Source organism: Centruroides sculpturatus, unplaced genomic scaffold, assembly GCF_000671375.1.
Source record: "Centruroides sculpturatus isolate CEXI.00-Female unplaced genomic scaffold, Cexi_2.0 scaffold298, whole genome shotgun sequence".
NCBI lineage: Eukaryota > Metazoa > Arthropoda > Arachnida > Scorpiones > Buthidae > Centruroides > Centruroides sculpturatus.
In genome coordinates, this window is record NW_019384568.1 from 579,396 (window position 1) to 601,452 (window position 22,057).

Sequence of the window (22,057 nt, forward strand, 5' to 3'; positions counted from 1 at the left end):
TTGTATAATGTGGTTTTTACCGTAAGAAAATAAAGTTCATCAATAGGAAAGTTTAACTGTGTCTTCTTTTTCCGCCCTGTATGTCCTACAGGGCCTTTTTAAATCATACCCATCGCGAATATGGCCAGGCCCATAATTGTGACAGCCAAGTAATGAGGGGAGGACCCGATATTCCCTTGAGAAAACAAAAAACTGAGGAATGATTGAATTAGGTGACACAAGACAAGGGCGATCTGCCAAGGTAGGGTACCTTTCGGGAGGATGAGCGATGTACCGAGAGAAGGCACATTTCTGGAACACCTTTCATGAGAAACTTGCTCCTATTTAGGTACTAGACACGTGATGAAAACCCGGAAAACTTCGCGTGTCCAGCCCTTTGATGAGATGGGAACACACCAGTTTTTAGTGTTTTTATCCATTCGGTCACTGGTGGAAACGTAAGGTTCAAGCCAAAATAAGTGATACCAGACGATACAAATATATAAATTTAATATAAAATCTATTATTTATTCAGCTTATCTTCAGAATCATCGTCTTCTGTTTCAGCATTTTTTTGGCTTCTCATCCTTTTATCAATGCAAGACTTTAATGAAATTGTAAACGGAGGAAGAGATCTGCAAGGCCATTATACTGGAGTTGACAGGAAAATGAGACGTCCTATCTGAGGCCTTGCTCATATTCAAATCGATTGGAATTATTTCAAAATACACTCAAACTACTAAACAACGTACCACTGATGGGAACGTAATAAAAATGGCTGTTGTTTTGAGGTTTATTAATATATTTAGTATACTGTAGGCATCAGAAAGATAAAATACTCCGGGCCTCTTTTGGCTTTTGAGTGGTTCTATTCTAAAATAATTTTAACACAAAAATTTGACATATAAAACTTCATAACCGATTATAAAGTAACAAGGCCCTTCAGATGTCAAGACCACTTACTTGAGGCCTCAGTATATAAAATATCCTGGTATTATGTTTATTAATTAAACAATAAAATTTAATAAAAATCGTGGTGTCTTTCTTAATATAGGATGGATGTTTTGAGGCCCAAATCAAATGGTCTTTCTGGGCACCCTGTGAGAAGGATTGGATTAATTAATGATGTAAGCCCATGCAACACGTGGGCGATTTGTCAAGGGGAAGATTTTTATGAGAAACTGGCCCATATTTAGGTGCCCATATTATACGTAAAGAAAAGCCGGAAACAAATCACCAGCCCAAAATGAGATTTCTTTTGTTCCAATATTTAACTTAAAACGCTTTAACAGGGCCATTTTTTATGTTTTCCTCTGTGTCCGTTGTTCGGAGGTTTTACTGTACGAATTTATTTTAAAATAATTTAAGATAAAATATTCGTTTTATTATTTATGAGAAAAGAACTGCCACTAAGGCCATCGAATTTGAAGAATTCATCAGAGCTCTGTCTGTCACGTCACGTGGGAATGTTGACGAGAAACTTCACTGTAATGATGTATTTTAAGTAATGTTTTATGCTAATGTATGCATAAAAACATGATTTAATTATAATATTTTGTTTTATTAGGGGCATTTAAACTTTATGATTTAGATAATGATGGATATATTACCAGAGAAGAGATGTATAACATAGTCGATGCCATTTACCAAATGCTAGTAAGGGCATTTTTATTCATATATTTAGGCTATATATATATATAAAGGGTGGCCCAAAAGACAGTTAACCGTGTTGCTGTTAAATAGATTAGAAACTTAAGTCGTATTAGATANACGTTTATGGTACACTAGTCCCAATCGCAGATCGCTCATTTTTGTCGGGTTACCTTATCAATACAATCCATTAAGATGGTACTCAATCCCTTTTCGGAAACCATAAAAATATATGAATAAAATCAATAAAAAGTGCTTTTATCGCATTTGTTTTATACTCTTTCTACCATTTGAGTCCATTATGGGGTTTAACCCATGATTAATTATGTATATTGTGAACTAGGCCCCACAATGGGGGAGACCGGGTGGTGATGGTCTTACATATTCGAAACAAACGAGCTTCCTGTCACATCCAAAAACATACTTGTAATCATTTTTATTGTATTTTAAAGTATTTAATTAAAATATATATATATATAAGTTACTTTTTCCAGAAATATTAAGAGAAAATTGCATTTTCTACTCACTTCATTATCAATAATATAAAATAATAATAATTTTTACATGTATTAATTTAATTAATTATCGTTTACAATTGATTAATCCTAATCGTTTAATTATTAATTAATTAATAAAAAGACATTGAACTTTGTGAGGAATTTTCATAAATTCTTTAATCACAAGTGATTTTATTTTCTTTTTTCTTATTTTTAGATGTTTTAATCGATATTTTCTTAGATACTTTGCTTGGTTTTTTTTATCATTTTTCACGGCTTTCTTCTCCTTCTAATCCCTTTTTAATAAATTATAAGCAGCTCGATGCCCTACATTTATAAAGTTTACATTTTTAATATCACAATTAAAACAAAAATTATTGAAGGAGAAAGGCATCAAATTCTATTTTCCTCCCTGTAAACTGACCTTTGGGCCATCCTGTATTAATTTTATACAATTAAATTCAATTTATTTAATGTATTTTTTTTAGTTCCCAATAGTTTATTTAATAAACTTTCTGAGTTTTTTTCGTGTCAAAAAACATTGAGAATTAACGAATTAGATGATGTTAACAATAAGAAAAAAATTATAAAATTGGCCCCATCTGAAAAACTATTGTAATTTATATATATTTTGTTTCTTTGTTAGTTTGTTTGTTCGCTATATACTCCTAGGCCGTTCGGTCAATTGTTACGAAATTCAGCTGTTGTGTTCATATACTTCTAACTTAAATAATGACGTAAATTTCACCCCAAAATTTCTACTAGATTTCTATAAATCAATTAATTTCTATCTCCATTTGATTTGCTTATAAGAAAAAATAGCATTTAAAAATATTGCATATATATTGCATTCACTTAATTACTGCGACAAAGATATAGCGCGAAATAGGCACATCATTGTCACAGTAATCAAGTGAATACAGTATAATATATCATTACTGATACAGGTATAACATACACGTAGCATTTGCCTGCATAGAGTCGAAAGTGTTACTTTGTGAAAAGTCTATAGTAAATATATAAGTATTTAATTTTACCTAAACACACGGATTTTTTCATTTCCGAACAATACTTTATTAATTCTAATAAGTAGCCGAATGCATAAAACTACTCTGTGAACTCTGTTGTTAGTTTTTTGTAGGTTCGTGCATTGGCCACGTGGAGTTTTCCGGGTTTTCTTTACGTTAATATCTAAATAGGGACCAGCTTTCCCATAATTCTTCCGAGAAGCATCCCCCCGGCAGATCGCTCACGTGTCGCATTGTTGTAATCAAATAAACCAAACTAATTCTATTGTTTTACTTGTGCTGCCATCTGTCGTCCAAAATTTAAATTTGAATAACGGTGTTGCTTAAAAACAGGTGGTAACGCTTCTGATTAGCGAAAAATAAATAAAAAGATAAAGGCTTCGATTTTATTAATAATTAAAGGATAAATTAACGTATATATAAAGATACGGTTGCAATTAAGAAATAGAATAAATTTATCTTCGTGACAAAGTTCAATAACATTTTATAAAAAGTAACTTTGTCGACTTCCTGAATTGTGAAAGTAAACACAGCACATTATTACTTTTAGAGGAGGAAATAAAATATCGTGAGAAGTGTTTCTAACCCTTTAATGATTTTTTATCGCCATCTAACGGCCAAATAATGTAACAAAATGTAATTATTCTCTTTTAGAGTAAAGATTATAATTAATAAAATTTTAAATTTATAATAAAAATTATAAAGATATTATTTCGTAAGTTTTGTTAAAATTAAATATTTTATAGATTATTTATAAAATAATTACTGATACTTATTTTAATTAAAATGTATTTTTATTTAAAATTATTGATATTTAAATGTAATTAAAGTTTTATCATAATATTAATTATTTACATCATTAATGTAAAATTATTTCTCATTATTAAGACATTTAAACGAAAATTAATTCTATTAAAACTATGAGTATTAAATTAAATTAAAAAATTGATTCGTTAAAACTCAACTTGAACGTGATTGGTCGATATAAAAAAATTTTCAAGTTTATAACCAATAGAATGAGTCAATAACTTTTCTTTATACGTCATTATGTATTTTTTTCCTGCTGCAAGGCGCTAGCATCGGGACTACTTGAACAAATAGATGATGGAAAATTTAGTGAATCGCAGATGATATTAAGGTAAGTACCGTGCAGTTGTACTTAATAATATAACTTCATAACATATATTATTATTGTTATTATTATTTATAGAATATTTTTACAATAAAAATTAGAAACAGAAATTAAAATTTGAATGCCCTCCCGCGTGTATCGCTTCCTTTGTCATAAAATCCTATTTTATAATAATTATCCGTTATTTAGTTTAATAAATCATTTTAATTAAAAAAAATGATAATTTTCTATAAAAGCTACTGATGTCTTTTTCGAAATAAAACAGTATTTTTATTATAAAATAATTATTTATGTGCCGCTCACGATGAGCGGCACGTTAAGTATGAGTTTTAAAGGCCTCATATTTATTTAAAAACGTTTAATTTTCTTGGTTTATTATATATTACGTATACTTGGATAGATAAATGCGGTTTTATCTCTAAAATTTTACCATTAATTTAAATTACATAAAAATCCAACCAATTTCCTTCTCGATACTTGTTTATTCGGTGTACGATTTAATTTAAATTAAATCCCTGTATTTGATTAATCTAATAGTAAATTAATGCCGCTACAGATTAATTAACTTTGTTTTTTTTTTCCTCTCTCTATCCCCTTTAAATTTTACGTTAATTGTAAACATAAACATCAGTTAAATATGGTAGAAAAACTATTAATGGCTACTATATCACAATCATGTCATTGATAATAAAATTAATCAGTAATTCGCGGAATTATTTACGTGTGACCTTCATATCTAATATTGGATAAATTAGAAAGGTTTAATTGTGTTATTATTAGAAGAAGTTTATTGATGAAGTTATTCGTCTCGACAATATTGCTTCTGTCAACCATTAATAGATAATTCGATTTATCATATTGATTTATTATCTCCCTTATTTCTTCTGAGTGTTATTCTAGGTAATAGCCGAGACGTGTTATGTAATTTTGTTAAGTAACAAAATTAAATATCAGTTACTCGAAATTGGACGTAACGTGAGTCTCATTTAGGAGAAGATTCGTACGTATTGCTCCTCCTTATCTTTCATCAAATAGTAATAAATTTAAACGTGTGAGGCCTTTTAGATAAACAAGGCCCTAAGCCCTAGCTAGTGTGACGTATCTCCTTTATACAGTACAGTAGTTTCTTCTTTCAACAAATATATTTACATTTATTACACGTTCAAATGCTTCTATATAATTATTTTCGATGATAGTGTAATATATATAGATATATATATCGTTCTTAAAAACCTTTCTGTAGTGTATTATGTTAATATTTTAAGTAAAATTTTATGTTCTAATTTCGAACGAATGTTTATTTTATTGTATAATAAAACAAGATTTATTTTGGTTGTTTTTTTATAACACTAACAATAATTTTTATGTTGCATTTTAAAATATGTAAATTAAACAATAAGATGATATTTTTTGTAAGTTATTAAAGAATATTTTATCCATAAAATTTTTATGAATTTTCAGAATTGGGAAGTATAAATAACTATTTATTCTATTCTATTCATTGTCTAGCATCACGCATTTTTACAGGAAGTTTGAACGGATAATGACAACCATTCACCTGTTCAAACTGAATGTTCAGTCTTTCTCGTTGCATCATTCTTCGATATAACCTGTTACATCTAGTCTAAGCGATTAAAAAAAAAAAACAAGAGGTAAGATACCCCTTCTCTTTGTCTAAATGTGGCCCAAAAGTCAGTTGGCCGTTGTAAAATCTAATTTCCTATAGAATACCTGGCTTTTACTCCACCCTGTACAGTACGTTGGTCTGTTCCCTGACTTTTGAGCTACACTGTATATTGCAAGTAACTTAATGTAATGCGTTACATAACTTATATTCTCTGCAAATACTATTAAGGTTATAATGTGAATAATAATAACGATCTTATTTAGTCTATTCATCGTGTTTTCGTGTTAATTTTGCATTTATATGCAAATAGAAGAATTGTTTCTATGAACGAAAATGATAATTAACTAGAAAAAAAATGATAATAATTTTATTATTTTACTTTAATTAATACCGAATTTGAATCCGAATCCTCTTTCTTCTTATCGTTTAATCTAATCTTATCGGAGTCAATTTTAAGCGTAAGAATCTATTACGTAAACTTCAAGAAGTGTTTTGCTTACAGAACGTTTAAATGACGTGTTTAAATGTTCATGTATGACGTATCTCTCTCTCTACACTTTCATTTAGTAGCTTAGATACTTTCGTACAAAGATTTATAGATCATATAGATCTTAATAGGCTTTCTCACAGGCTAAAACATCGTGTTAAATTAGGAGTGCCCAAAGCTGGAGCCGAAGTAGGGGGTCTACCAATTGTATACCAATAGATAGAGTAATAATGTCCGTTTTATCTCCCATCTGCATTCAAACGTCTTGTCGTCTACACTACCGCTATGAAGCTCCTTAAATGAAAATGACGACTCTGCAAGAAGGTGTTTTAAGATTCTGTTTAGTTCAAAAAGTCAGAATCACTTGTCATTATGCAATATGAGTAATCTTCAGGAACTGTAGAATTGTGGCTACTTCGAGAGGAGTGATAACGTATATGCCGAAGGAAGAATTAGAGTATTAGTTGAGTGTGTGCCATGTGACACGAGATGCACGCGTTGAAAAATTATAATGGGCAAATGTGAGACTTGCACAGATTTCCAATATTTTAATGTACATTACAACGTTCTCATATAGTAGTACTTAATATAATTACAGTAAGTTAAAATGGTAGAATTCTTTCTGGAAATCCCTGTATATCCGTTTTAGTATAATGATTTAAGGTAGTTTCTGAAATATAAGGAAAATTTCAGAAACAAGTAGTTGTAAGCTATTATTCAAGGCGTGTTCTATCGTGTAGAATGTTAAGTAAGATGGTCCACTAGTGAGCTAGTGGATAAAACCATTGGTTCGCGCCTGACAATCGACTGGTCATGCGGGTTTTATTCACGTGTGTAACACCTAAATAAGGGCCAGTTTCCCATAGAAGTCTTTTTGGAAGGCTCCCTCTCCTTAACAAATTGTCCAAATATTACGTTTATATAACATCAATCAACAAATCAAATGCTAAGTAAGAAATTTAATTAGTAAGGAAAGAGCGAAGAATTGTTCTGTTGTTGAATGACAGATAGATAACAGAGGCGATTAAGACGTCAGACAGCTGCTCCAAGGAGTCCCAGGATCGAATCCTGGCGACCAACTTCCGATTATTTTTCTTGGGTAGGTCTGTCTCAAATAAGTCGGATCTCATCTCATTACTCGGTCGCTCCCATTGTGGGCCTATTCGTACCCACAAGAGAGAAGACTAAAATGGCCTTCTTAGTGCCCACGGGTCGAACAGAGCAAAAAGTCATACTGAATGTTAGGAACACGCTAAAAACCTTGACAACTGTTTTAATTTTAAATAAATATCCCTAAGTGATCCTGATACGAGTGCGTAGGAAATTACTGTATTCAATACAAGCTCTACAGTCTGTCTGGCGACAGAGTTTATTTATGAATCGTTTTATGGCATATGAACGCTAATATTTTAAGCAAACAAAGTAGTCAAGAATAATTATTACATATTTAGAATAAATTAACGTTTCTTTAGTTTTCATAAGCAATTAATTTATTAATTATCGAATTTACATGAAAACAAGTGCATCACGTAGTGCATTTTAATTGTGGTATATACGGTACACAGTCGATTCTGAGAAGCTATTTTCTGGATCGCTGCATCACGCTCCCTTCTTAGAAGTAACAAGATCACCCAGTGGGCGGTTTATGGTATTCGAATGCCTCCAATCTTTCTGTACTGTACAGGGCCTTGCACAGTCAGTCCTAGCGATAATGTACTGTACGGTAAGGTTAAAGATAAACCCCCTTATACATATTTCTTTAGAGTAGACCATTACGCAGACTTATTGTTTTTAAATATACTCTTATATCGGGTGCTCTGTTGACAGGACTACTACAGGACCCTCTGTTGAGTGCTTTGCTAAGTAGACTACTCCCTTATTTGATGCTCTATTAAGTGGATTCGACTGTAATATACCTATCGTAAATACCATTACATGCCATATACTGTATAATGGTCTTCTTAACTCCATACATAATGGTTCTTAATTCAATGCCATGTATAATTTCGACATATTACGAGCCATATAATAAATATAAAATGTGGAGTACGATGAGTCTAAATATAAAGAAAAAATATATTAAAAGACAATTAGTTTTGGATTCAAAATTAAAACTTCAAAGTCAACAGATTCTTAGAATTCTCTCTTGAATTACGTTATAATTCATCATACCAAAAGTTTAAGCCATTCGTAAATACACAGAAATTATTTGCAGACACAGTTCTGTGTTGACTGGGAGAAGATAAATAATTGGTTCAATCTTACGTCATCAAAAACGTATCCTCCCCCTCATTGTCAGCAATCATCAGATACGGATGAATTCCCCTATCCCTTTAAACTGCTAACGTAATACTTGAATATAAAAATAAACAGTAGTGACGAAATTCGCGTTGTTCATCTTTCTGTATCGTAACGTTTCGAATGGTTTCCTAATCTGAAGGTTGCAATTCAAAAGTTATGTTTGAAGCTCGTTGCAGCTTTCAGTGGCAATCATTCAATGTATAAATGGCCCTCTTAGCATGACTTTGGAATAGGGGTCTTTATATATCTGAGAGTAACTTTAGTAACTTCTGTTTCTTATTGTTCATAGGGCAAAGAGAATAAAAAAGTTCTTCAGCCGAAATTCATTAACAAATTTTGTAATGTGTGTAAATGATTTTATGAACTTACAAAATGGGCAAATCGGTGTCGTGAATGTATTGCAAGAAGAACTGGCATTCATGGTCAACAAAGAAATCGGTAAGCCATTTAATTATTAAAGAGTTTGTTCGAAAAGTAATTTCAGTGTCTTCATGGCCAATAAAATTTGGTTAAAATTAGAAACTTTGAGAGAATTTCCTTTAGATTACAAAAGAAAAACAAGTTTAACGCGTGTGGAACATTATATACAATCTGCTATTAGAAACAGTTACAAATCATGTTTTGTTATGAATATAAAACTCATAAGCGTAGAAAAATATTGCGAAATTAAATCATAAGATTGTAATGTTTCATTACAAGATAATTGTCATTGCAGCTGACTTGCAGTTGATATTTCAAAATATTTTACAATATCAACTGGAGCATTAATAATACTGTAATTATGTTGAACATCACGATGCAAAAACAAGGGAAACAAATGTTAATTTTGCAGTATGTAAGCTGTTTTCTGTTTGATTTCTACGCAGGATTCAGTTTTATTCGAAGAAAAACGAATAATTGTAAGCAAAGACGAGAAAAAAATATATAAAACGTAAAACTTGTCTGCACCGTTGGGCAGCTCCCGTGTAACAGTGTGAGCGTGGATCGCAGACAAATGGCCATTAATTTTTAATCAGAAAGAAAAAGTTATCGTTAATTAAATCATTAAAATAATTGTCTAAATGATTAATTTAACAGTATGAAAAGCAAATCGGGATTGAAAACGAAGATTTGTAAATCGATATGTTCTATTGTTCGTGTAATGATGGATGGAGAGAATTTAATGCTTCAGGACTTTTTCGTCTATTCGTGTAAATACAAAACTTATTTAAGACCTTATATATTTATTAAAATGATTTGTTAACTAACAAACCGCTTTATACACAGCAGAATTAGTCAAATTGGTGAACCAAAGTTACATTATGAGCATTTTCATGAGATGCGCAGCATCCAATCCTTTATTTTTCTCCTTTTCTACTTCCTCCTCCAACTATTTTTTTTTCTTAAATAAAGATAAATTTTTATCATTAAAATGACTCATAAATTCATTATGCAATATGAGTAATCATGAGAGATGGTTTAGATTTCGTTAGTGCATAGACTGTCAAGAGCTATCTTTTGTCTGAGAGCTGATCTTTCTGGCAGGCAAGCTCTGTAAGAAGCTGATCTTCCTGGCAGGCAGACTCTGTAAGAAGCTGATCTTCCTGGCAGGCAGACTCTGTAAGAAGCTGATCTTTCTGGCAGGCAGGCTCTGTAAGAAGCTCCCTCCCATCATAGATACAATTTTAAGATAACGTTGAGGTTGTATCTTTATTATCTGAAACGAAACTTGATCAATCAAATGATTAGTTTCATATGTTAACTACGATTGTTGATGATAAAAGAAATATTTTTCAGAAAGATCTCTTAGCAATTTCATAAATGCTCAGGATATTCTAAATGATATATTTATTTAACACTTTGTACTTTTAAAAGTTTTATTTTAAGTGTACATTTTTGAATTATTAACAAATATATTCTGCGATTATTTATTATAATATGCCAATTTTCATGTTATAGTATTTAGTTGGCTGGCTTTTATCACTACTTCAAGTGGAAGTAATCCCACGAGTTTTGCACGCTCATCTAAACTTATTTGAGACCAAACCATCTAAAGATTTTTTTGACAATTTCCATTTCTCCGCCACCTTTAGAGGTCATACAACTCCACACCATTATATTAAACATTGGAAATTTTACAGACATCTTCATTGTATCGAGGTGGTACGCCTCTGCAGCCTTCTCCACACACGTGGCCTTTGATCCCCAAAAAACAAACTAATTTTAGGGATTTTTGAGGAAACTGTGTCTTAATTACTGAAGATAAATTATAATTAATATAAGAGTATAATAAAATAGAAATAAATTTTCGACAGATAAATATTTAAGCTTCTATTGTTTTAAATATGACTAGGAAGTTTGTGTGTGGCACAGTTTTATAATCTATGTCTGATATTTTCCCGGATAAGTGAATTATAATTTATAATTAATTTATCCAGGAAAATAATATAGTTTAATTTATAAATTATATTATTAAGTAGTATATAATAATAAACCACCAGAAAATATATATATATACAATCAAACTTGCAAACAACGGCCACTCCGAACAATGGTAATTTTATGTGTCTCCTTTTCGTGTGTCCGTTGTTTACAGGTTTGACTGTACTTTAAATAATCAAATTCGGTTATTCGACGTGGAGCAAAAGTCGAATAACCGAAGCAAAAGTCCGTTAACTGACTTTTGGGCCACCCTTTATTTAAAACATTTCTTTTCTGTCTCATAATTTTTCGCAGGATAAATAGATTAAGATAAATAGATTAAAGTGATGATTAAAATAATTATTTAGGAAATTTATTTTTTAAATTAATTTCAGAAAAATGAAAACATTAGACGAAGCTATGATTATTTTCTTAATAACAATGATGATAAATGCCGATAACTCTCTCGAAAATCCGAGATTAGAAACGTTCGTCTTATCTCAAGACGACGTAGAGGATGCTAAAAGTGATGTGTCTAATTCGTATTTAGAAGAGTTCGATAAGACTTCAACGACAATTGAGAAAACGCCGTGCGAAGACAGTTGCAAAAATTCCGAAGAAAGTGCGAATTTGCAATGTTCCTGTTCCATAAACTGCACCGATTTTGGGGACTGTTGCATAGATGCACCAGTAAATGCTACCAAAGAACAAAAGTTTAGCTGTTTGAGAGCGTTATACAGCGACAGTTACTATTTTATGGTAACCCAATGCCTAGAAACATGGAAGAATAACGAAATCGAGATCATGTGTACAAGTGAAAGCGAAGAAAATTCGCTTACAAATCTTCCCGTTTCCAATAAATTCACTGGTATGACATACAAGAACATATACTGCGCGTTATGCAACGATGACTTCAATATAATACCATGGACTATAATAATGAAATCTAAGGTTGACCATAAGAAAATATCATCTGAAGACATTCAGAAAGTGATAACACCTTCGATTTACAAACTTAACACTATATCTATTAAACCCTGTAAATGGGACGATAGTATAATATCCGAGTGCCCCAATGATTCTATAGATGCCAGGTGTTATACTTATTATGCACCCGTGTATAATTCTTACGCTGATATCGCTTATAAAAATAAGTACTGTGCCCAATGTAATGGCGATTATACTGACGTCCAGTGTCTTAAAAACGTGGACTATAATACCTTTTACGTAACTAAGTATGGAATGGGTATAGGTTATAGTTTACTTCTAGATATAGATTTTACAAATGGGGGTAATATCGTTGGGGAAATTGATAAATGCCCTATTTTACATATATACGATCCGTGGAAAGAGAAGTGTGTTAATGTATTTTGCTCTTATAATTCTACGAAATGTAATGATACTGAACAATTATGTCGAAAATATGTAAAAGGCGAATACAGAAAACTAGAAAATGGTTCCGTAATTTTAAATAATTACGATATTATTTTAAAGAAGGAAGAGTATCAAAAATTAAATAACAGCGCCATTTTTGTTTGCAAAAACGTTTCAAACGTTGAACGTTTTGTAAAATTTGGGGAAGTTTACGGTTATTTAACTGTCATCTGTACTAGTGTATCCCTCTTCTGTTTATTTTTAAAAATTATTAATTACGTATGCTCCGAGCACCCTAAGAAATTACCGAATACAATTATATGCTACTTATCAATATCGCTTTTCTCAGCTCAATTACTGTTCCTTGTAACCATTAATAAAATACATTATCACACGCTATGTGTTGCTTCCGCCATATTGATACACTATACATTCCTATGTTCCTTTTTCTGGAATAACGTACTCTCTTACGATTTATGGTGCACATTTTCTATGATGCGCGCCAAGAAACCAACTTACAGCAAAACTAAAATGATTAAATATTCGATTTATGGATGGTTTTTACCGGTTTTAATTGTATTATTAGCTGTTTTGTTCGAATATGCTTTACCTGAATCGATTCTAAAGCCAAATTACGCTTACACAGTATGTTGGTTCTCTAGCAAAATATCTCTTCTTGTCTTTTTCGCTTTACCTATCGCTATATTATTAATGATTAACACAGCTTTTTTTATATCTACAGCTGTTCATATAGCGATTTTATCGAAGGGTGCAAAGATTTCTCTTGAAAACAGCACGTGTAAAGAGAGAGTGCGGTTTCAATTGTATATTAAATTGGCTCTGATAATGGGCATAACATGGATCTTTGGATTTATAGCTGCTTACTGCGATAATGATATCTTATGGTACTTATTCATTACATTGAATGGTCTTCAAGGTGTTTACATTCTGCTGGCCTTTACAAATTTCAAGTTTCCTACAAATTTGTATTATAAGAGATCCTCTTGCAGCTCTACAAGATCGCTTACAACACAAACTTCCGTCTCCAGTCGCGTGTAAGATTCTTAAATAATACATTGTATATTATTGTATGAAACTTCTAATCTTTATTTTTGTAAATTGTGCTTATTATATATTGAATATTCGCTTATTTTTAGGGAGGGGGAATTCGGAAATTTAAAAAAAAATCGAACGAAATTTTATATAATTTTATAGTTATTTTAGACCGTATTGAATTGCAAGTGTCAAATCCTAATTTACATTATATTACAATTTTTATCTCTGATTTGTGCACTGAATAATTCAATATCTTCTGAACATTATATTTGATTTATGAGAGGACAGAGAAATTTTATTTTCATAAATTTTAACGTTAGAATATTCATTAGTGATAAAACCACATAACACTGGTAAGTCGCTCACCAACGTTCTGACCAATGAGATTTTTTGGGTTTTCTTCACTTGGGTTTTTTAAATTGGGACTAGTGTACCATAGAACGTTTATGGTACACTAGTCCCAATCGCAGATCGCTCATTTTTGTCGGGTTACCTTATCAATACAATCCATTAAGATGGTACTCAATCCCTTTTCGGAAACCATAAAAATATATGAATAAAATCAATAAAAAGTGCTTTTATCGCATTTGTTTTATACTCTTTCTACCATTTGAGTCCATTATGGGGTTTAACCCATGATTAATTATGTATATTGTGAACTAGGCCCCACAATGGGGGAGACCGGGTGGTGATGGTCTTACATATTCGAAACAAACGAGCTTCCTGTCACATCCAAAAACATACTTGTAATCATTTTTATTGTATTTTAAAGATACTTTCTGTTATATATAACAGACGGGAAAGTAATGAATTCAAAAAATCTTGCCTGAAAGAATGCAAGCAAAGAAATAATTTTTAAAAATACAATTTTAATCACAACGTCACTAAGATTCGTTGCCAATGGTAAACAATCCAGCAACAGTTTTTATTAGAAGCGAAGTGCTTCTCTACGGCTGAAAAGATAAAACTAAAGAACTATAATTTTTTGACAAAATTATAAATCAAAAGATAACAATCACCATCACTTAACGGCGCACAAAAACTGTCAAATGATAAAATTTTTTATTAAAGTTTTTTTTTTTTTACTAGCAATATTACCAATTTATTGTTTCGTTATCACTTAGAACTGGGTCACACAAAAATTTAACAATTGTTACATAGGAAGAAGATTGGATTGATGGAATAAGACACTGCAACGTACGGGCAATCTGACAAAGGGAGGACTTTCTGCAGAAAACTGGCTTCTATCTACGAAGCGAAAAACATTCAAAAAATGCCCCAAGTCCTTTGGATGGGAGCGAACCTGCCACCAATTTCTAGTGTTCAATGGTTTTATCCACTTAGTGGGCTACAGGGGAATCAGTCCTCACGCGATTAGATAACTCCTCTAGTTCTTGTTTAAGACCAAAACATACAGAAACATTCTGTTTTATATTGTAGTTATTGCCCTTTTTTACACGTGTTTTATCCAATAGAGAATTTACTTATTATTATCTTCTCCTAACTTAATATATTCAAATTATAATTTTAAAAATAAAGGCAGCTTTTTTTCCTTATTTTTTGATAGTACTAATAAAATGGAGAGAAGTCCATATATTATTTAAGTTACAGAGATAAAAGCTCTTAGAGTACATTTAGACATTAAGCATCAAAACATTTACCATCGATTAGATAAATAAAAACCTCTTCAAGAGCATTTAACCTTTGTTGTATTAGTGAGTGAGTACCGAAATCAATGCTAATGGTGCTTAGATTAAACGAATAAGTGTTGTGAAAACTTATTCTCTATCTAATCACTGTTTCTAACCTATTCGTTTTCTCATAATTTACTGAGTTAAAGTAATCTTGTCACGTTTGGAGTTGTGAAGGTTAACGATTTCTTCACCAGCGGAATGGGAGAAATCATTGATGAAATTCCATTAGAATCACTTTTTTATTTTATGTCCCATTAAATTACTCTATTGTAAAAAAAAAGCTTAATGTCACTATATCTTAGTTAAGACCATGAATTATTAATTCCGTGAGTCAATAACTACACATTCAGCATCTCATTTTACAAGGTTAATTGACAGCCCAATAGTTCTGCACCAATTATTGGTGCTAGACTTTAGAACACAGCTGTACTTAACGCGATTATTGAAAAAATGTGTGCTGAAATATATCATTATTGTCTGTCTTGTGGGGAGTGTCTTTGACAGCTGTCAAATTTTCAACATATTAGCGATAAACAATGCTTTTTAAGTGTCTCTTCAATCAAAATCACACGGATTAAGGTACAGATAAGGGGATGGCCACGTGGTAGAAAATACAATAAAAGAATCGAGCATCTTTCGGTATCGCTGCACCGTCATCGAGCATCAGAAATTCATTCGAATGAACTTCGAAGAAGGATGATCCAAGCATTAAATGTGGTAGTGAATCTATAACACATTGTAATACAGTATTAGGAAGTTCGGTAAAAACAGGAGGGTTTCTCATGTTCAAATGTGACAGTTACATGTTCAAATGTGACAGTGCGTTCACTGTTCCACTGAGGTAAAAATGTGGCTTAGTCGCTCCGTAGGATCTTTCATGGACGATATCTGCATCAATTCTGGCAAGAAAGGTCAATGCAAAGGTCATTCGGTTTCGCTATCAGCATAAACTGCTGGTTATGGCTAATCTTATACGGATAACATTAGCGTATCCAGGATTTTGAGAATAAGGGTACTGCTTAAGACAGATTCGGGGGATAATGCACGTACTCCCTGTCATTTTTAAAGTAACAAACTGATTGCTTTAGTATCGAGGGATGCTGAGGTACCATAAGGTACCACTGTATGGATAATAGACACCAACTTTTCATTTAGAATACACTCAACTTATGTGCTTATGCAGAAGAAATAGCTTCTTCGTTGCTTCGTTGTAGCAGCTAAAGTGTCAGAATTAGCGAAACCTCGATTTAGCGTAATGTCTGAAATTAATGCTAAATAGAGTGTAGCGCTAAATTAAATTCAAATAATAAAAATAAAGTATAATTATGAAGTGTGCACGCGATTTTGAGAGTTTCAAAGTCATCTTTGGAGATGATAATGCCATTTACATTGCAAAATCGTTCATTTTAATATATAAAAAGGTCAGTTAAGTATATAACTTATTACGAACGAATGCTTTATTTTTATTTGCACATTTTATATTTTTTCTGATTATTTTTAGGTTCTAATATAAAAAGAGCAAAATCGTTTTAAAAAATTATATTTTTTAATAAATTAATTTCAAATACAAAAATTCATATTTCAGCTTTAAAAACTTGTCAACAGATGGCGGCACTTTCTACAGATATGTTCTAAATGAAACGGGCTCCGCCATTGGTTTAGTTACACAACTCGACCAATATATACTGCAATCTCTATAATCTGAACTAATTATTCGGATTAGTGAAGAATTTGGATTACAGAAGTTAGTTTTACAGTTTTGAATTGTTTATTTGTGGTTTTTGGTTAGAATATTCAGTGGAAAAAATGAAAAAAATTGGTTCAGACTATATTAAGTACACTATTTATCTTTTCATCTTTATTTTTTTATCACCAGATGGCGCTAGGATGTTCTAGAGGTCCTCCGTAATGTTTTAGCGCCACCTTTAGTTAATTAATCGTAGAAGTATATAAATAAGCCGATAAGCTGAAGCTATAATGGCGCCAGAAAATTTTATGGGCGATCTGTATCGTAAATGTGGGGCGCATTTGCCCCATTATGTGCTTGGCCAAACCCATAAAGGGCCCAAAAAAAGGCTGGAAAGTAAAATTATAAATAATCTTTTTTTAAAAAAAAATAGAAGGATTGTGCAAGAACTGAGGAGACGAGAAGATACTAGAGCATTTGGAGAAGATAAGTTGAACGAATGGAATCAGGAAAAATGAAGGAAGAAAAGAAATTTATTAAAAGAAATACAAAAGAGGAAGAAGAAACTGAATTGATGGAGACGTTTTTAAGTACAGCTTGCTTGTTAAAACGTATAACAACGGATGGTAAATGGAAACAAGAGAAGAACTACAATCACAATAAAGATGATTAATGATCTGTAAGACGAATAAAACCGTGTGTAGTTCTTAAGAAGTGAGTAACTGACAGACGCAAATAGAGAAAAACTGCTGATTACTTTCAGTGGTCTGCAAGAGAATATGAAAGAAAATGATCGTATCTTTTAATAATTAATGTTTTAAATGATAGTCTCGTATATTTAATGTATAATAATGGTGTGACGTATAGAGGAAGATGTGTTTTTTTTTTTTAAAAAGTCGTGTAATGAAATAAACGATTATACTACTAGAACTTACAACGTGAATTGGAAAATAATGATAAAATAAAGCCACTATTAGTAATAAAAAAATTTAAGGGAAAGATCGGCCTTATCGTCTTCTTCTAGAGGACTTCCCGTACTTTTCTAGTATTTTATTTAAAGAAGTTGGGTATCATTTACATAATAAAAATATACAGTCGAACCTCAATATAGCGACCATCTAAATAGCGCTAATGGACTTTCGTAAATGGGTCTACCTCATGAATATCGGAAAAGATCATTATTATTTGTCAATAGTTGTTCGACATTGTTATTACCATATGTGACTTTTGGACAAATTCAAACTTCATTACTTATTGTTTGAGGTATTTTAGTTTAGCGCCGTACTCGATTTAGTGCCAATTTCGTTGGCTAGTAAAGGGAGGTATTAAATAGAAGTTTGAGAGTATTTTACTTATTACGTGGACACTACGATGATATAAATGTTCTATATACCTCGTATAAACGTTCTATCGCGAATAATATGAATCCCGAGGTCGAAAATCCCCAGAAGTTTTCTGGATTGAAATGAAACAAAGCAATAGAACACATGGATAATTGTCAAGAGGTGCCTAGTCTCAAGTTATATGGATAACAACACGAATGTATTGGGAGTGTCGCGTGGTATCACTCTTTCAATGAGACTATTCACTGAACGAGTTGGTATCGTGTGACACTCAACACAATCGTGTTGCTACTCGCATACCTCGAGACAAGTCACTCCGGATGGACATTTAAATAGGGGCCAATTTCCACAGAGAAAATGGCCCTATTTAATTGTTGACACGTTAAGAAAATCCAGAAAATTTCACGCGACATTCCAGCTTGAATTATCACGAGACTTCCGATGGAATTCGAACCCGAATCCTTTTCAATGGTTAAAAAATTACTTTGCTGCAAGATCAACCATCTGATTCGAACAAAATTAAATTATGTTCTACGTAAATTTTATTTAAAACAGTATTTAAAAAAAAAATCAATAAATATTGTTAAATTTTGAATAGATCACTTTTAAATTGTACTTTTTCTTTTATCTTGAAGTAACTCGAAAGCGACCACAACATTCGAACCACATCGAAGAATTGACATCATGCAAATGGTTAAATATTTCCTTTAAATCATCAACAGATAAAGAATGTTTTCTCTCCTGTAAACGGAAGACTCGTAGATTGGGAAGATGATCAAAAATCTGGTATATCAATGCCTTTGTAACGCTTTCACAATTAATGAAATAAATCTTTTTCAGGGTAACGGGTAGAAAAATAATCGACTTCAATGAATAATCCTTAAAATTAATACCGTTTATACGTATATTTTCCAATGAAGGAGCATTCTTGAAAACTAAATAGAAGAAATCATCCCATGGTTCCCATTCCAGTATGTTGCATGTAAAGGATTTCAAGGATCTAAAAATTGGCTTGTTATCGGCAGATACGCTCCTGAAGTACAGATGAAATATAGAGAAAAGATAGATTGTCTCTAGATTTATGCAATATTTTCCAATGAAGTACATATTGACGTATTTAATGTTGTGTAATTCTAATCTCTTCAAATTTTTACCTGAAAGTGATAGAAATTGGACAATTCCTACTTCGAATGTTAGATTGTTATTACGTGAAATGATTGAAAGATTTTCTAAATAATTTAATTTTGGCAACGTAAGCAATTCTTCATCATTTATATTTACTTCGCGTAAGTGCAATTCTTTTAAATATGGAGTACAGAGCAATATATCGAATATTTTCAATGGCTCCTCTTGAAAGAATCGTGATAAGTTTAAATTCTCGAGGTGTAGAATACGATCGAAATAATAGCAGCTGTAACGATTTAATGTAGTGTATAAAACATTTTTGCTGGCATCCAAAAGTCTTAAATTGTGAGTATTTAACACAGTAATAAGGCCCTTCCACGTGACTTGGGTGTCATCTATTCTTAAGTATTCAAGTTGCTTACATCGACAAGCTTTGTTTGCATCGTAGAATAGAGAGAATAACCCAAAATCCGTGATGGAACATGAAGATACATTTAAAAATTTCAAGAAATGGCAATTTTCTCCAATATTTTCTAAAATTTTATCAGTTGTATTTGTGTTTCTTAGATTTAATTCGATAATATTCGGCATATGATTTATCAATGTTCGTAGATCCTCTTCAGATAAATTTGCAAAAGTTATATGGGCAAATGTAATTTTCTGAAAAGATGGACATCAATTTCGTACAGATAATTTCAAATTTATCAATAATATTGTTTAATAATATTTTTAAAAAATCGTTTAATTAAAGCTACCTTACAAACACTTTCCATACGTAAAAATGGTAAATCGTATAGAAGAAAAGATAAGTATAATCTCTTAATCCCAATTCTGTGTATGCAATATGTGAATAGAGGATTATGATAAGGTGGAGGCACCATTAGATCTTCGCAAACCATTGGAGCTAAAAATGATAAAGTAAAAGCAATTAAACTAGAGAAATGTACTTTATTTTCATAAAATATTTTATACTAATGCATATATATTAAATTTTTATGAGTACTCTGTCTCACCCTTTCCTTCACCAGCCCATCAATGGCCGAGTGTACAAAACCACTAACTAGCAAGTCGGATAAGTACCTCACCAGTGGAGTTTCCGGGTTTACTTCACCTGTAATGTTTAAATAGGGGCCAGTTTCCCCATAGAAAATCCTCCCTACTGAGAGGTCCTTCCCTTGTCAGATCGTCCTAATGTTACGTTGCCATATCCCATTAATCAAACAAACAACCAATCNGTACTTTAATGAAGCAGACTTTCATTTCCATATATCTTAAAGTTGCTGTCCTATCCAAACCAGTATTTAGAAGACAATTAAAAAATTGATGTGACCTTCAAAAATTGAAGCAGAAGAAGATAAAGGAAATGGAGGAAAAGAAAGAAGATAAGGAGGAGGAAGATTAAAGGAAGAAAGAAGTGAAGGAGGAGGAAGATTAAAAGAAGAAGCAGAAGAAGATAAAGGAAATGGAGGAAAAGAAAGAAGAGAAGGAGGAGGAAGATTAAAGGAAGAAAGAAGTGAAGGAGGAGGAAGATTAAAAGAAGAAAGAAGTGAAGGCGGAGGGGGCCAGTTTCCCCATAGAAAATCCTCCCTACTGAGAGGTCCTTCCCTTGTCAGATCGTCCTAATGTTACGTTGCCATATCCCATTAATCAAACAAACAACCAATCAATCTTTTATCGTCCGGATACACCTTTGCACCACTGTCTAAACCCATAACGAGTCTATTAAAAAGATTCTCTTGGTGCTCACGGGATGGTCGAGGAAGGAAAGGTGTCTGCCACTCGGTCTGGAAATCTGGATTCATTCAGAGTCAAGAACCTCAGAAATATTTTGTAAAAGGTCTATCACGGATATATCGAGTCCCGTCTTTTGGCCGTCCCGATTGTAAGCATGGACAAATCCTTAATGCATACGATTGAAAGGTTTTCTTAGTGCAAGGGCGGAAGCAGTTTACAACATATATGTAGGGTCTATATATGGAAAAAATGAGGCAAAACACAACGTAAAGACTTACGAAGTCCACAAAACAGCATAGTGAAATCCACATTTCTTTCTTGATATACCATCAATATTTCTCTCGGATTGTTTTTAACATAACGAAGACATATTTTATACAGTTTTAATTTTCTTGGCATTTCCTTTGTTGTTTCCAATCCATTAACAAATAAAATATTATTATGTAACAATTCTTTATGATACTTTTTAGTTTGTAGCATCCTAAAGTGAAACTATTTTTATATTATGACGGTTCTTTTAGTATTATCTATTGTGGGTTCGGCCAGGCCCATAAAATGGTGAAGACCAGTGGCGAGAAACGAAGTCCGACATACGTAATGCAGATTTTTCCATAGAAAAAGCATTAAATTTTTAACTTATCTGCTGGAGATCTCTTAAAGACCACAATCAGCCTTAGTTTGGAGCACTTTTGGCACAGTCGTTGTATAGGTAATTTCAAAAACGTTGAAGATAACACAAGTGTGAAAGGAGAAGGCAACTCTTTCTCACGTTGCTGAGTAACAGTAATTAATCACAACGTGTTTGGAATGTTGCAGACGTTAGAACAAAACGATTTTAACATGGGAAATTTAGAAAATATATCCTTTAAATTAAGACATAAAGCTTTATATTCGCGTAAATAAATTCTTAAACTAGTTTAATTAAGCTTCCCTGCCGAAAGCT

General features: G+C 32.0%; 2 protein-coding genes across 5 annotated transcripts; one reads left to right on the top strand and one right to left on the bottom strand.

Annotated features, from left to right (window-relative positions):
* The first annotated feature begins 4,209 nt into the window (after positions 1-4,209).
* Positions 4,210-13,558, top strand: LOC111624110. 3 transcript variants are annotated; one of them, XM_023366889.1, is made up of 4 exons: positions 4,210-4,292; positions 5,796-5,938; positions 8,991-9,139; positions 11,497-13,558. In XM_023366889.1, exon 4 carries the CDS (start codon positions 11,501-11,503, stop codon positions 13,532-13,534), a length of 2,034 nt encoding a protein of 677 aa, XP_023222657.1. In that variant the 5' UTR covers positions 4,210-4,292; positions 5,796-5,938; positions 8,991-9,139; positions 11,497-11,500; the 3' UTR covers positions 13,535-13,558. The 3 variants fall into 3 exon arrangements, with proteins under 3 accessions (XP_023222657.1, XP_023222656.1, XP_023222658.1); XM_023366888.1 differs by lacking the exon at positions 8,991-9,139; XM_023366890.1 differs by lacking the exon at positions 8,991-9,139 and having other exon boundaries at positions 4,277-4,292; positions 5,748-5,938.
* Positions 13,559-18,789: 5,231 nt separating this feature from the next.
* Positions 18,790-21,525, bottom strand: LOC111624111. Of its 2 annotated transcripts, XM_023366893.1 has the most exons (4): positions 21,393-21,525; positions 20,136-20,284; positions 19,410-20,040; positions 18,790-19,328 (listed from the first exon to the last, which is right to left on the bottom strand). In XM_023366893.1, the coding sequence occupies exons 1-4, from the start codon at positions 21,511-21,513 to the stop codon at positions 18,880-18,882; spliced, it is 1,350 nt and encodes a 449-aa protein (XP_023222661.1). In that variant the 5' UTR covers positions 21,514-21,525; the 3' UTR covers positions 18,790-18,879. The 2 variants fall into 2 exon arrangements, with proteins under 2 accessions (XP_023222661.1, XP_023222660.1); XM_023366892.1 differs by having other exon boundaries at positions 18,790-20,040.
* Positions 21,526-22,057: the final 532 nt, after the last annotated feature.